The sequence below is a fragment of the Pipistrellus hanaki genome (assembly GCF_964339955.1).
Source record: "Pipistrellus hanaki genome assembly, chromosome: 1".
In the NCBI taxonomy this organism is placed as follows: Eukaryota; Metazoa; Chordata; class Mammalia; order Chiroptera; family Vespertilionidae; genus Pipistrellus; species Pipistrellus hanaki.
The window spans coordinates 120,659,716-120,675,847 of NC_140503.1; the positions used below are offsets into that span (position 1 = coordinate 120,659,716).

A 16,132-nucleotide genomic window follows, 5' to 3' on the forward strand; every position below is an offset into this window, starting at 1 on the left:
GTTTCCTATTTCATGGCAATGCTTGGAGTTTTCACATCCTTATAGCCCGAGACAGTGAGGGAAGGATATATCCCACCTCAGTTTATGAGCAGGTTCCCTCCATAGTCTTTGCTTTCATTAAGAGAATTTGATTCTTCTCCTTTAGCTTTTGCAAAATTTAAATTAGTCAAAATTCAAGCTACAACAGCCTGCTTTTTATCCTAAAGCCCATGTTCTGCTTATCACTTGGCATGTTTTTTTTTTCTCTTGAGATGGTATTTGACCTCTCTTTGCTTTATAAAATGTGTTTTCTATTTATCATTTCCTTGTGTATAGGTCCGAGGCAAAGTATTAACTTACTATGCTATTTTCATTAAAGTTTAACATTTCTAATAAATAGGAGTTTCATTTAATTTAAATAGTTTTTAGAAGCTGCAGGAATATTTACTAACTTACGGAACAAGCATTTGAAAGATTATTTTTGAAAATTAAAGTTATAAATTTATAAAAATATCTGTATTGTCTACATTATTGAGTTAACAATCAAAATTGCTTTTAAGAATCAGAAGGAAAAAATTGATTGATAATATTTTAGGTAATAAAAAAATCCACAGATTTGATGCTTCCATCTAGTTTCTTAAGAAATAGGGCATTTGAATTATATTCTATAAGAAAAAAAAAGACTTCAAATAGCCTCAGCAATCTTGAGAAAGAAGAACAAAGTAAAGGTATCACAATAGCTGATGTAAAACTATACTTCAATGCCATTGTAAAAATCAAAACAGCCTGGTACTAGCATAATAGCAGGCATATAGATCAATGGAACAGAACAAAGAACCCAGAAATCAACTCTCCCCTTTATAGGCAATTAATATTTGACAAAGGCAGCAAGCACATACAATGGTGTGAAAACAGTCTTTTCAATATATGTTGAGAAAATTAGTTACATGCAAAAGAAATGAAACTAGACCACCAACTTATCCCATACACAAGAATAACAGAATAGATAAAAGGCTTAAATGTAAATCACAAAACCATAAAAATTCTAGAAGAAAATATAATCAGCAAAATCTCAGACATCTCTCAGCAATATATATTTTTAATATATTTTATTGATTTTCCACAGAGAGGAAGAGAGAGGGTTAGAAAGTTAGAAACATCGATGAGAGAGTAGCATCGATCAGCTGCCTCCTGCACACCCTCTACTGGGGATGTGCCCACAACCCAGGTACATACCCTTGTCCGGAATTGAACCTAGGACCCTTGAGTCTGCAGGCCAATGCTCTATCCTTTGAGCCAAACTGGTTTTGGCTCTCAGCAATATTTTTGGCGACATATCTCATAGGGCAAAGGAAATAATGAAGAAAATATAAAAATGGGACAACATCAAATTAAAAAGCTTCTGCACAGCAAGGAAATGATCAATAAACTGAAAACCCATTGAATGGTAGAATGTACACTGAGTGACCAGATTATTATGACCACCTGACGTTTGTAAGCAAATTAGCCTTACACTGCATCATATGGGCATGGAAGCTGAAGGCCTGTTTGAACACCTTTTCTGTCTGCAGTTATCAAGATAAAACTTTTCCAATTCACACAGGAACACAAGGATTGGACAGTTGAGCATTGGAAAAAAGTCATGTGGTCTGATGAATCACATTTCCAGTTGTATCATGCAGATGGCAGAGTGAGAATTTGGCAGAAACGGCATGAAAGCATGCACCCCACATGCATGAGTACAATCCTTCAAGCTGGTGGGGGCAGTGTTATAGTTTAGGGCATATTTTCCTGGCATGATTTGGGCCCTTTAATTTGTGTGGAATAACATCTGAGTAGCACAACATACCTAAGTATTGTTGCTGATCAAGTTCGTCCTTTCATGTTGATAGCGTATCCCAATGAAGATGGCTTCTTCCAACAAGACAAAACGCCATGCCATGGTGCTCATATAGTGCGGGAGTGGTTTCAAGAACATGAAGGAGCCTTTACCTTAATTGGGTGGCCCCCACATTCACCAGATCTCAATCCAATTGAACATTTGTGGGGCAAAGTTAAAAGAGCATCAGGCAGCTGGTTCCACAACCATCAAATCTCACAGAACTGGACAGTGCTATTCATCAGGCATGGTGTCAGATCCTTTGAATCACCTTTCAACATCTCCTGGAGTCAATGCCAAGAACAATTGACCCAGTATTGAAGGCAAAAGGTAGCTCAACAAAGTACTGATTAGATGGTCATAATAATCTGGCCACTCAGTATATATTCCACTAATGTACCTGATATGGGGTTAATTTCCAAAACATACAAAAAGTTATACAACTGAACACCAGAAAGAAAAACAATCCATTTAAAAAATGGGCCTGGTTGGCATGGCTTGGTGTTGAGCTTCAACCGATGAACCAGGAGGTCATGGTTCGATTCCTGGTCAGGTCACATGACCAAATTGAGGGCTAGATCCCCAGAATGGGGTGTGCAGAAGGCAGCTGATAAATGACTCTCTCTCATCATTGATGTTTCTATTTCTCTCTCCCTCTTTCTTACTCTCTGAAATTAATAAAGGTATATTTTTTAAAAATGGGCAAATGACCTGAATAGGCACTTCGCCAAAAAAGGACATAGAAATGTTCAAAAGACATGAAAAAAATGCTCAATATCACTAATCATCAAAGAGATGTAAACCAAAACTGCAATGAGATATCACCTCACATTTGCCAGAATGGCTACTATCAATAAATCAATAAACAAGTGCTGGCAAGTATGTGGAGAAAAGGGAACACTAGTACACTGCTAGGGGAATGCAGACTGATGCAGCCACTGAGAAAAACAGTATGGAGTTTCCTCAAAAATTTAAAAATGGAACTACCTTTTGACTCAGTGGTCACACTTCTGAGAATATGTCCTAAGAGCACCAATCAGAAAGAATATTGCACCCCTATGTTCATTATAGTGTTATTTACAATAGCCAAGATCTGGAAACAGAATTCAAGTGCCCATCAGTAGATGTGGGGATAAAAAGCTATGGTACATTTATGCAATGGAGTACTACCCACCTGTAAGAAAAAAAGAAAATCTTATACTTTGAAGCAGCATGGATGGACCCGGAGAATATAATGCTTAAATGTAATAATTCAGTCAGAGAAAGACAAATACCATATGAACTCATTTATACGTGGAATCTAATGAACAAAAGAAGCTGATTCACAACAAAGTAGAACCAGAGGCATACATACATGGAACAGACTGACAGCTGTCCGGGGGATTGAAGTGGGGACTAGATGAAAGATGATGAAGGAATTAGCCATGGGACATATATGTATGCATAACCCATAGACACACAATAGTGCGGTATTGGCCAGAGGGAAGGGAAGGCAGTGGCTGAGTGAAGATGGGCAAAGCAGGGGGCACTGGGTGGAAATGGGAACAATTGTAAGTGTCAATAATAAGAACAAAGTGAAAAATAGAGTTGGTGGGATTTGAGAAGTGCACAGCAACTTCCAAATCTTTGTCAAGAGAAAGTGGGATTCCAGTAATATATGGCATGTGTTACCATCACAATTACTCAGATTATCACAGATCCTGAGATGGATTGCAAATAGATGGTAAAATGCTGAGAGACAAAAATGTCTGACATCTAAGCTCCTGGTTCTGGGCCTTCCAACTCTTAATATTTACACCACCACATCCCTGGTTCTCAGACCTTCAGACTCAGATTGAATTATACCTACTTTCCTGGTTCTCCAGCTTGCAGATAGCAGACTGGGATTTCTCAGCCTCCATAATTCTGTGAGCCAATTTTATAATTAATATGTTTATAGTTCTGATTCTATTGGCTCTGTTTTCCTGAAGAATTCTTACTAATACACGTCTGATTCTGAAATGTTTTTCTGAAAAAAATATAAAAGACATATCTATCTATCTATATATCTATATCCATCTATTTATCTATCTATCTATCTATCTATCTATCTATCTATCTATCTATCTATTCTGTCAAATGATAAAGGTTTCTTTGTAAAAAGTAGGAAAAATAATCAAAAGGGAAAATAATTTTGGAAAGAAGGCTGAAGAATTCTTGATTAAAGAAAAGTTACATTGTGATATTTAAATGAAAATGAAAACTTGGTGTCATTGAGATTTTTATAAGACTATTGAATTTTCATTTGGGCATTATCAAACTTTTATTTCAGACATTTGGAACAGATTTCAATGCATTTTAGAAAGTGCATGTGGAAACAAAAACCTGTCATATGTAGTTGATACAATTATTTCATACCATCATATCTTCATTTTAAATAAAATATTTGTGATTCAAGTCTGATTTTGAAAACTCTAGAAAAACAATAATTTTGTTCAAACAGAAAGTACCTAATTTGTTTCTAAATTGCTTTCTTTTCCTTTAATTTTCAGGTTACTACATGTGGGTAGAAGCTAACCATGCTTCTACACTTGACCATTTAGACAGCAGCGCTTATCTAAACAGCTCTGTGTGTCACTGCTGGGGCAAGAGCTGCCATTTGCAGTTCTATTATGCTATGGAATATAGTGTCCTGAGAGTAAGTCTGTATAACAATAAGGTAAGAAGAAACTTGCATTTATTTCAAAACCAGTGAGTAAATGAAATTTCTAATCTTGGCAACTTCTGTTTCTGTTTCTCAGTTATGCAGACTTTAGGTATTCTTTAGCTTGATTTTATTTAGTATACATTTAAAAAGAAATATTAAGAAATTCATTTAGAAATTTCTGCCATATGCAAAAGCCAATGTAGTAATAATTTGCAAAAGCAATGTGATAATACTATATAATAAAAAGCTAATAGGCAAATTGTCCCCTCAACCATGAGTTCTATTGGGAGTTCAACCAGGGGTCAGGGTTGGCCGGCCAACAGACTATGGCCCCCATCCCTGGCTATTCCACCCCTGATCAGCCCCCCCCCCAAAAAAAAAAAAACTCCTATTGGGAGCGGGGTTTGCCTACCAACCTCCATGTTCCTTGGGCAGAGTAAAAATTGTGGTGGTAATACTAGCCTAAGCCTTTTTCTATTTTTTTTTTTAAACTAACTATAACTAAAAATAATTCTCTACATGTGGGAAAATACCTGAGACACTGAGAATTTCTATTGTGAGGAAAAATTATAAATAGAAGGTAATAAATTATAGGGGTAAATAGCAATCATTCTAGAAATGGGGAACATTTGACAATAATTGCAGTAATTCTGATATTGGAAAAAGGAAGACAGTAAAATCATCCAAATTTGTTTCCTTTGGCTCAGGATACTTTGGGTAAATCCAGTTGAAACTTGCACATGACTTCAGCTAGATTTATTTTTAACACAAATTAATTTATCATCTGCACTTATTAAGTGCCAGTAACCATCTTTCAATAGCATTTTCTTATTTTTCATCCTCAAATTTCAGAATACTTATTAGCAAGATATTTGAAAATTCAAGACAAAGTCTTTTTCTTCCTAGTTCTATTATATTACTTCTACTTTTCCCTTTTGTGTCATTTTCATCATGTCCAGTCTTCTTTCTTCTAGTTTTCTTTTTCAAGATATTCACAAAGTTCTAAAGCGTAAAGGTAGATGAATACTCTCATTAGATAGCCTAATACATTTTCCTTTGTTATAGGAATGAGACACAATGTCTAGCATTCTGTAACTAGGTTATAGTTTTGTAATAGCATATATTTTGCAGTAGTATTTGGCAGCATAATGCCTTGGAATCTATTTGGTATATTTCATTCAATTTGTAAAAATATCTCCCTGCTCTTTATGTAGTTCTCCTAATTTTCCAGATACATGGGTTACAGTTTACAAAACAAATTAACAAACAAAAAGGTTAAAATTTATCCATATATGTTGTAGTATTTATGTTTCAGTTATTGTTACCAATGCTATATAAACCAAGCCCAGATAGCTTCTATGCAATTTGCAACCAGCTAAAATTTCCAGTATCCTTCTTCAACAAAGAAATTCTAGAATAATTTTGTTACATTTATATTATAGCTAAAGCACTTTAAAAATATATGACCCTATGAAAGTGCTTTTTACAGCAGGCAATCATATATAATAAGGAGGTAATATGCAAAGTGAACCTCACGCTCTTGCACAAAATGGCTGCCTCAAATGTGGTCAAAGATGGCCTCCACAAGATGGCTGGCAGGGAAGGGTAGTTGTGGGTAATCAGGCCGGCAGGGGAGGGCAGTTAGGGGTGACCAGGTTGGCAGAGGAGGGCAATTGGGGGCAACTGGGCTGGCAGAGGAGGGCAGTTGGGTTTACCTGGTCAGCAGGGGAGCAGTTAGGCATTGATCAGGCTGGCAGGGGAGTGGTTAGAGGTGATCAGGCTGGTAGACAGGTGAGCAGTTGGGAGCCAGCAGTCTTAGATTGTGAGAGGGATGTCTGAGTGCCGGATCAGGCCTAAACCAGCAGTTGGACATCCCTTGAGGAGTCTCAGATTGGAGAGGGTGCAGGCTGGGCTGAGAAACACCCCCAGTGCATGAATTTTGTGCACCAGGCCTCTAGTTAATTAATATTTGATAAAAGCTGAATTAGTTATTCTACATTTAAGTAAAATTTGTATCATATATCTTCTAATTTTGGGGATTATTTTAATCTGCTCTGAACACCAATGATGGATTTTTAACGTTTTAATATATGTAGAATGGAGTTATGAATTACTTAAAATTAGAGATGTCATTTCTCTGGTAGCTTTGGGATGCTACATTAAAAGTCGGAAACAAATTGGCTTCAGATATCACCTCATATAATAAGAATACAGTTATCAGCAATCCATTTCCTACATTATAAGAACAGAAGTTTATTAGATGAGAACTTATATGGTATGTTAATTGGAAGCAATTAAGAGTACATCATAGACAGTATTGTCTGATGTTTGACTTATTAGTTTACTCAGTATTCTGAAGAGAGTGGTTTATTTATTCTGAAACTCTGCTTGCTATATTTTATACATGTAGCACAAATCTGTAACAAAGTACATTTAAGTCACAAGTTAATGTTTTATCACACTCTTAAAAAAGACTCCAAATCTGTCATTTACAAAATTAGCTCTTGATGAAAATAATAATTTACATCTTCCAGGAATACAATAAAGGAAAACCCTTAAGGTATGTACAAGTAAATAAAGAAATGTCTAGTGAGAATGCTGAGTTATTTTCTTTATATTCAGAGGATATAGAAGTTGAGAAATAGAAAACTGGTGAGAGGCAAGTTGTTAAATAAAAAGTTGACTAAGTAAGCTTATGTGTGTGGCAGTTCTAGTTTGGGATTAGGTCTCTGTTCATCATCTAGTAAGACAATAACCATAGCAACAGCCTATCTCTTATCCTGAGGAGAGTTTCCTTGTCAGTGAGCCAAGGGCAGTGCCCAACTTATGCTGCTTCTACATATTTTCTAAATTTTCACTGCTTCTACATATTCTCTAAATATCCCCAAACAGGAAGAAAACAATTAGGGCAGAGAACTGTCTTTAAAGCCATAATAAACTTTCCTTGAAGGAAGGTCTTTACCACAGTATATGAACCTATCCTGTACGCAATGAAAAGTAGTTAAAAATAAAATAAAATAAAATAAAATAACCCCTTTAAATTGGTTCCTTTTATTTTCTTCACTAGAAAAGGATAAGCAGATATCGCTAAAATATGTAGTTATAAATATTTTTCTTGAAAGGTAAAATGACATTATTGATGATGGTCTCATGGAATAAAGATATTTTTAACATTTTTATTTATTGATTAAGAAAATAAAAAATTAGAACATTACTTGAAAGGCTTTTCTGAATTGGGAGTCTCTTTCACATTAACACTTGTTGAAAGTAGTTAGATAAGAGTCTGTGAGATAAAAATAAAATAAAAGTTAATTTTGCTTAGTTGGGGTTAATTATTTTTCTTTTTCATTGTAGCATGAGACAAGAAAATGTGGTAGAAAAATCTGGATTTCATACACAATATACAATTAACTTAGTGTATGAAATTCCATTTATGATATAGAAAGAACTCTGCTCATTTTTCAAAAAAATATAAATGTATTCTTCCAGTAGAACAGAGGGGAATCAATTAGTCATTGTGAAAAAGAGCACAGTTGCTCTCAGTTATTCTCCTAAAATGAAAGTGAGGGGAAGTGATGAATACAGCTTGCCAAGCAGTGTCACTAAAAGCATTTGTGGAGGACGAGTGTATTGATGTGGAATAACTGAAGTTCCATAAGAAATAACTAGCAAAAAATTCTTGTGTGTCTTACCTTTTTATAACTCCAGTTCATCCTGATATGACCATGAAAACATGTTTGACATGTATGTTTCACTGTCTGTGGGAGTCTTTTTAAAAAAAATATATTTTATTGATTTTTTTACAGAGAGGAAGGGAGAGAGATAGAGAGCTAGAAACGTCCATGAGAGAGAAACATTGACTAGTTGCCTCTTGCACACCCCCTACCATGGATGTGCCCGCAACCAAGGTACATGCCCTTGACAGGAATCAAACCCGGGACCTTTCAGTCCACAGACCGACACTCTACCACTGAGCCAAACCCCTTTCAGCTGTCTGTGGGAATCTTAAGAGTTGATATAAATAAGTCATGGAAGGAAGTACATTTTAGTACAATAGGTTTAGGCTATCTTCTGAAATATTTAAGACTTGGAAATAGGGATAGAAATCAGAGGGTAAAGGACTAAGTTGAAAATAGATTCATTTTCTAGAAAATCTTGGATATGAATCAAGTGAAGCCAACTATGGAGATAAATGCTTGCAGGAGTTTGAAAAGATGTGAGTGTCATTATAACTAGATGTCACCTTCCCATGCCATTGCCTATCTCACAGTAAAAAGGGAGCACAGAGGCATCTCAAAGCTCAGCTTAAGACATAATTTTGCCACTTTTTTGCATTTCCACTGTTTTGATCTATGAAAAATTAGTACACCCTGTGGTAAATATCCTGAACATTACCAGGGAAATGTCAAATTAACTTCACTGTTTGATAAAATCCAAAGAAAAATAGTATTATTTCAGAGCATAGGAACATAGTCACCAATTATAAAGCCCCAAACCAGAAGCAAAATTTTGGAGTATATTAGAGACTTTTATTGAGCATTTTACCTCATAATGCACCCTATCCTATATAATCAAAGTGTAATATGCAAATTGACTGAATGGTGGAACAACCCACTCTTATGATGTACACTGATCACCAGGGGGCAAGCAGACAATGCAGGAGCTGCTCCCAGCCCACATGCCCCAGGCCAACCAAAGTGGGTGCCAATTGCCCCAAATATCAGCTCTGATCACTGGCCAGGCCTAAAGACCCTACCAGTGCACCAACTTTGTGCACTGGGTGCAACCTGAGAAATGATCATTATACAAATGTGCAATATAGTATGTTGTACATTCTGTAGGTTTGAACAAACAATAATGGCATATGCATCATTATATTACCATATTGACTATTTTCACTGCCCTAAACATCCTTGCTACTCCACCTATTTGTGTTCCCCCATTTCCGTATGTATCTTTTAAAAATTTTTATACACTCCTTTCACCAATGCTTTAGATTCCTTAGCACTTACTATTCTACAGGTAGCGTAAATTCTATTAAAATGTAATTAAGAGTGTAGGTATGTAAGTATGAGAGTGGATGTGGGGAATGAGTAATATCTTTTTATTCTAATCAAAGGAAGAAGAAATATTTTGGACATACAATACATCAACTCACAAAAAATGGGTGAAAAAGGATGTGTTAATACCAGAAGGACTGAAGACATTTAAGGTATAAAAGGGAAGAGCAAGTATTTTTTTAATCATGTTTCATTATTGGCTGTGTAGTGGTCAATTTATCACCCATTGTTAAATTTAAATTAGCATTTACATTAAAGATGTACACATAGGTTTGGGGAAAGCGATTACCTACTTCTTTTTATTCTACCTATACCTTCTCAGGCCAAACTTCCCCTGAGTGAAGGACTCAGAGTGAAAACTGTCTCTAGAAAACTTACATGGACTTTTGTAGAAATTGTGCAGAAATAATTATGTGATAATATTTTCCTAAACTTTCATATTAAATGTTTGCCCATCATTTCTTTCTTTTCTAATATTATGGAAATATCACAAAATATAGTAAGTTAGTTATTTTAATATCTGGTATTATTAATTGCTATTTAGAATTTTATTTATGAAGTGCAGTACTTTATTTAATATTACATTCATTTTGTGTTGCATTAAAGCATATGTTTGTATTGGAGTATAAGTATAATTGGAGTATAAGTATAATTGCTTCTGAAAGCAATTTTATTCCTTATGCTAATGCCATATTCATACATGTCTCTAGGTGTTAAAAGGGATAACCCAAATGACACTAATCTAATCATGAGATATTTTGAATCCTGTTTACTTCTGAGGTTGGAGTTTCTGAACCATAGCATTTTTGTAGCAATCTCAGTAAAGTTTAGGTTTATAACATAGCTTACTGACACAACATTTTGACACTATTTTAACTTTTCTAAGCTGATATCTACCTTTATAATTTCTGAAATGAGTACTAAATGATTGGAGTTTCATCTTTTATATGTAGACTGAATGTTAAAATTTTGTTATTTAACCCCAAGATAAAACAAAGTAAAATATAAAAAAAATAATTTGGAAGTTATTCTAGGTTTCCAAATACATATTAAGTGTAAGTAGATTTTTAATAGTGGCAGATTTGGGGAATTTAAGATTAAATTTTTAAATTTTAAGACAAGTTTAAATTTTTCAATATTACAACTTCTGATATTTTTACATGTCTGATTGCTTGGCGCTATGAAAACATACAGCTTTAGATACAATAATTTTATATATTTTTACTATGATACTCATTGTGGGAAAGTGTGTAGAAGCTTACAAAGTTTTTTTTTAATGTTAGATATTTAAATTTAATATTATCTTCTAGACTAAATCATTAAATATATTTGCAAACTGAACTTGACTTAATTCTTTTTTTTAATTACATTTTTTATTGATTTTATACAGAGAGGAAGGGTGAGAGATAGAGTTAGAAACATCGATGAGAGAGTCATCGCTCAGCTGCCTCTTGCACACTCCTTACTGGGGATATGCCCACAACCAAGGTACATGCCCTTGACCGGAATCGAACCTAGGACTTTTCAGTCCCCAAGCCGATGCTCTATCCATTGAGCCAAACCAGTCCCGGCTTGACTTAATTCTTAACAGTGAAATAATAGTTGGTCATGTTTTTGCGAAGCAGAAAACTTATTTAGAAACTTTAAGCCAGAAGAGATAAAAGAAGTTGACTTTTATTTCTAGTATCTTATTTATATGTTAACAACATCTAGTTCACCACTGTTCAATAGAACTTTCTGTGGTAATGGAAATTTTCTATATCTGTGCTTTCCAACAAGGTAGCAATAAAATGCATGCGACTAATTAAGCACTTAAAATGTTACTTGTGCCACAGAGGGGATGAATTTTAATTAATTTAAATTGAAATATCCCAAAGTAGCTATGGACTATCATATTGGACAGCAGACAATTAGTTATTTGCTATCCCGTCAGCTCTTTTGTCTGTCTTTTCCTCTTGGTGTTGACTATTGCTCTTGGTAGGATCTGAAGGAAGATTAATACTTTGACATTGCTCTGGTGGGTGTGGCTTGGTTGGAGCATTGTCCTGTATAAAAGAAAAGTGGTGGGTTCAATTTGCGGTCAGAGCACATGTCTAGGTTGCAGGTTCAATCCCTGGTTGAGGCATGTGTGGGAGACAACTGATGGATGTTTTTCTCTCACGTGGATCTGTCTCTGCCCCTCTCTCTGTTTCTCTCTCTTAAATCAATCTAAGGAATCAGTTATAATCAATTCCTACAAAAATATTTTGATATTATCTTATATTGGACTAGGAACATATGGTTGTTTCACTTGCTAGTATTGTATACCTTCAGAAAAGCTAGCGATTTGATTGGAGAAAATGATATTATTTAATTTAAGCTTGATTTTTAAATATATTAATTTTTGATAGAATTAATATATTTTATAATCTTTAAATTTTCTATTCTTCTGTCGCATCCCTCACCATTTGCCTGACATTTCTTTTCATGCATTCCAATACTACTTTCAGTAGTTAAAAAATGTGCATAGCTATTGCTGTGTACATAGTGACAATTCTTAGTCTTTTCCTTAAATATTAAAGAGAGAGAATTGCAAAGATGAGACCAAGTACATAGTTTTCAGTCAGGGATATTGTTGAGAATTAAGTGAGATGCTCTACTGGACCTGATCATGGGCATGAGTGGTTTCTCAGAGGCTTCAGTGGATCTAATGTACCTATTAATCTTATGTGTGTGTGTTAGGCTTCTCAAATAAGAACTTTGTTCTCAATTGTATTTGCCTGTTCTTTAAACATATGTTTTCTTAATAACTTAATCTCTATTATTATTACAATTAGTCTTTTTTAAGAGATTATGAACTCATTTTTTTTTTCATTTTTCCCCCCATTAAAGATTATATTCGAAGGGGCTCTTTTGAGCCAGAGAAGTTTCATTGGGCTGGATCAGCTCTGGGTCTATGTGTGTGCACAGGCCGCACCCAGAAGGTCTTGCTCTGCAGGTGAATTCACTTGTGCCAGTGGTCAGTGTATTGCCCAGGAATCAGTCTGTGACTCTCGACAGGATTGTTCTGATAAGAGTGATGAAGACCCGGTGAATTGCTGTAAGTGAATCAATAGTTTACTCATTAACATGCTCCAAATCATGACTGTGGTTGGATTTAAAAAACTAGAGTTTGTTTTAAGCAAGGTAAAGATAATATGAAATAAGATGAATGTATATTCTCATTCTGAAGCTATTAATACTGTACCTTGCATGAGTTTCTTTGCTAACATTAATAAAAGAGCTGACTATATAGCAAATATAGTCTGCTGTGAATTGGTGGTATTGCAAAACCTTTCTGTTCAACAAATGAATACTTGTCATTAGTGGTGTATGCGTGTGTTTTTTCCTTAATGAGATAAATGGGTAGGAGAGGGAAACTCTTTCTAGTTTTCCCCTTGGAGACATACTAATATATTATATATTGTTAACCTTTATAAATGTAGGACTTTTCCCATTCTGACCAATTAAGTAGGAAAAAAGGCCTAACACCTTTCTTTCAGACCTTTTATGGAGAGTCTTTGACAAGAGTGTTGACAAGAAACCTATAACTATTCAAGCCAAGTCATAGTTAAAAATCTACCTAATAAAAGAGTAACATGTTAATTGACCATATCTTCATGATGCCCACCTGCCAATCAGGAGTCAGTATGCAGATTAACCAAACAAAGATGGTGGGTAAATTTGCTTATGTAGTAGCCAACTAGCTGGGGGCTTCTGACTACTCTGGGCCTCTGGGCAGCATGAGAAGATGGAAGGACAGCTCCAGGCTGGAGCAGAAAGATGGCTCTGGCCAGAGCAAAGGGGGTGCCGACAGCCTGTGGAAGGAAGGCCCATTCTTGCACGAATCTTCGTGGATTGGACCTCTAGTACATATATAATTTAACCACATGGTGATTCTCATCTGATGTAACTTGGCAACTAAAATTCTGTGTCTCTCTTTAGAAATAATGAATTCCAACTAAATGAATATAATTCATATATCTCAAACAAATGTTTTATTTATTTATTTACTTTTATTTTAGCATTTGATTTTGGATATGTTTTTCCCATTTATTTTCCTATATTGAGGTTTTATTAATTAAACAATTGATATTTCCTTCCACAAAATATGTATATAAAAAATACTGTGTGTATGCACCAAAAAAGATGGTAGGATACATAGTTCTGCGTTTAAGTCAAAACAGGAGAAAATAATTTGTGAAAAAATTATTTTACTTCTAGAACTTGTTAGAGCTTTTAAAATGCTAATGTAAGTTTTGACACCTTAAAGGAAAAGTTGGTACATGTTCAGATGAAAGAAGCTTAAACCAAGAATTCAGTGCAATGTATTTATTTTTTACTAGAGGCCAGGGCACAAATTCATGCACCAGTGGGATCTCTTGTCCTGGCCTGTGGGATTGGGCCGAAACTGGCTCTCCAACATCCTTCAGGGGTCCCAGGTTGTGAGAGGGTGCAGGCCCAGTCAAGAACCCCACTGGTGCACGACCGAGGCCAAGGAGTGATGTGGGAGGTTGACCAGCCAGGTAGGGGTCTTGGGAGGGCTCTAGGGCAGCCAAACCCCAGCAGCAACCTAACCTACTGGCCGGAGGGTCCTCCCCTGTTGGTCAGTGCCGAGTAATGGAGAGTGATTGAGTGACTTTGGTATATCAGTAGCATATTACATTTTCATTGGTTGAAAGAATGGCCAGATGACTGAACGCTTAGCATATTAGGCTTTTATTATATAGTACTAGAAGCCTGATGCATGAAGATTTGTGTTAGAATGGGCTTTCTTTTCCCTGCCTGCTGGCACTGCCTTTTCACTCCAGCCCAGCCCCTCTCCATTCAGGTCCTGGAGCCTTCTCTTTCTGCTCCAAGAGCTACCTCTTTCCATTTCGGCCCCTCCTTCCCATGCTGCCAGAGGCCCTGAGAGACTAGGGGTAGGGCAGAATGCCTGTGTAGTCACCATGGCGATGAAACAAGCCTCCCACCCCTATCACTCAGCAGCTGAGTATGACAATTAACTGCCATTTTTATTGGGTTAATTAGCATATCACTCCTGATTGGCTTGTGGTGTAGCAGAGATACAATTTACATGTTTGTCTATTTGTAGGCAAGATGATGATACCATCTCTAGATATCTTTCATGTATTTTTAAAATTATTAAATATTAAAATACCAATGGTTAAGAGAAATATATGCATGTTTAGTGGAAGAAAGATTCTTATAGTTTCTTAATAAATATTGACAAACATTTTTATAATATAAACATACTGAAATCTAATATCTGCTTATTGAATGAAACATTACTCATTCATTTTCAAATGTACTTTTTTCTTATGTGATAGAAACTAGTTTACTTCTAAACTAGATAATTCGTAAATATTTAATTTTTATGATCCAGAAGAATTTTCCTCAGGTGTCACAATGAAATTATTTTTCTCTTTCATTATGCTGTAGTGGTTAAATATGCAAGAGAAAGCTTTGTCATCAATTAAAAATATTACTCTCAGTGATGAACTCAGTGAAATTTCACTGAAATTACCAACAGTGGCATATCTCATGCTATGGTTAGAGATAGTGATGTGTCTTCTATAATCACAGAAACTTAAATAAAAGCAACCAAATAACCAAAATCCCTCATTATAATGAATACATTTTATTTATGATATGAATTGATTATGTTTGAGATTTTATATATATTTAGTATTTAACATACAAGGTATCATAAGGCATTTATTCATTTACAGAATGTTTGGTCCTCTTGGTTTTCTTCAGCTATTTATAATTTTAGGATAAACATTTGAATTATACAGGAAATATTAATGGAATATCTTCAACTCTGGTGTCTGGAATTTGACTTATATTTTACTAGAGGCCCAGTGCACAAATTTGTGCACAGGTGGGGTCTGGCCCCGCCTCCATTGGGGAGGATCAGGGACTGGGCTGGGCGGGGGGGGAGGGGCACAGAAGGTTGTCTGGCTGGCCCTGTCCCCAATCAGAGTGGGGGCCCAGTCAGTGACTGGGCTAGCTTGGGGGAGGGACTGCAGTTGGCTGGCCAGCCCACCTCTGATTGGGGGGACAATTGAGGATGGGGCCATTCAGGGTGAGGGGCCAGCCCCACTCCCAATCAGGGCCCCCATTGGGCCACTTAGCCACTGCAGTGCACTTCATAGAGACCAGTTCTGGTCGTTCCACCATTCCAGTCACTTGGCTTTTATATATATATAGATAGTGCAGTTAAATTCTAGTATATTAAAAATGCCCCCCCCCCCCCTTTTTTAAAGCCCTTTCTAGTATATTGGAACAAATGCCAGGGGTTAAAATAACTGAATAATTCACATGATTTTTTCAGAGGTGAGTGTACCATTTTGCTTTTAAATATATTTATGGTGATGCATTTAAAAATTAATTTTCCTTTTTCTAAGGACAGTGGTATTTAGTGTTGCATGGAAAGTACAATAATTGACATTTAAACTTATAAAGTTAGGTCATAGGTGCTTAAGATTATTAAAAAAAACACAAAAA

The 16,132-nt window shown here is 35.7% G+C and overlaps 1 protein-coding gene across 1 annotated transcript in view; it reads left to right on the plus strand.

Annotated features, from left to right (window-relative positions):
• Nucleotides 1–16,132, plus strand: part of MALRD1 (MAM and LDL receptor class A domain containing 1) — a gene marked incomplete at its 5' end in the record, with an annotated part of 553,418 nt that overhangs the window by 68,698 nt on the left and 468,588 nt on the right. Inside the window, 3 exons of the mRNA XM_084867858.1 lie at nucleotides 4,390–4,556; nucleotides 9,664–9,756; nucleotides 12,476–12,683. Coding sequence (XP_084723984.1) covers nucleotides 4,390–4,556; nucleotides 9,664–9,756; nucleotides 12,476–12,683 — 468 coding nt within the window. The remainder of the gene's footprint in view (nucleotides 1–4,389; nucleotides 4,557–9,663; nucleotides 9,757–12,475; nucleotides 12,684–16,132) is intronic.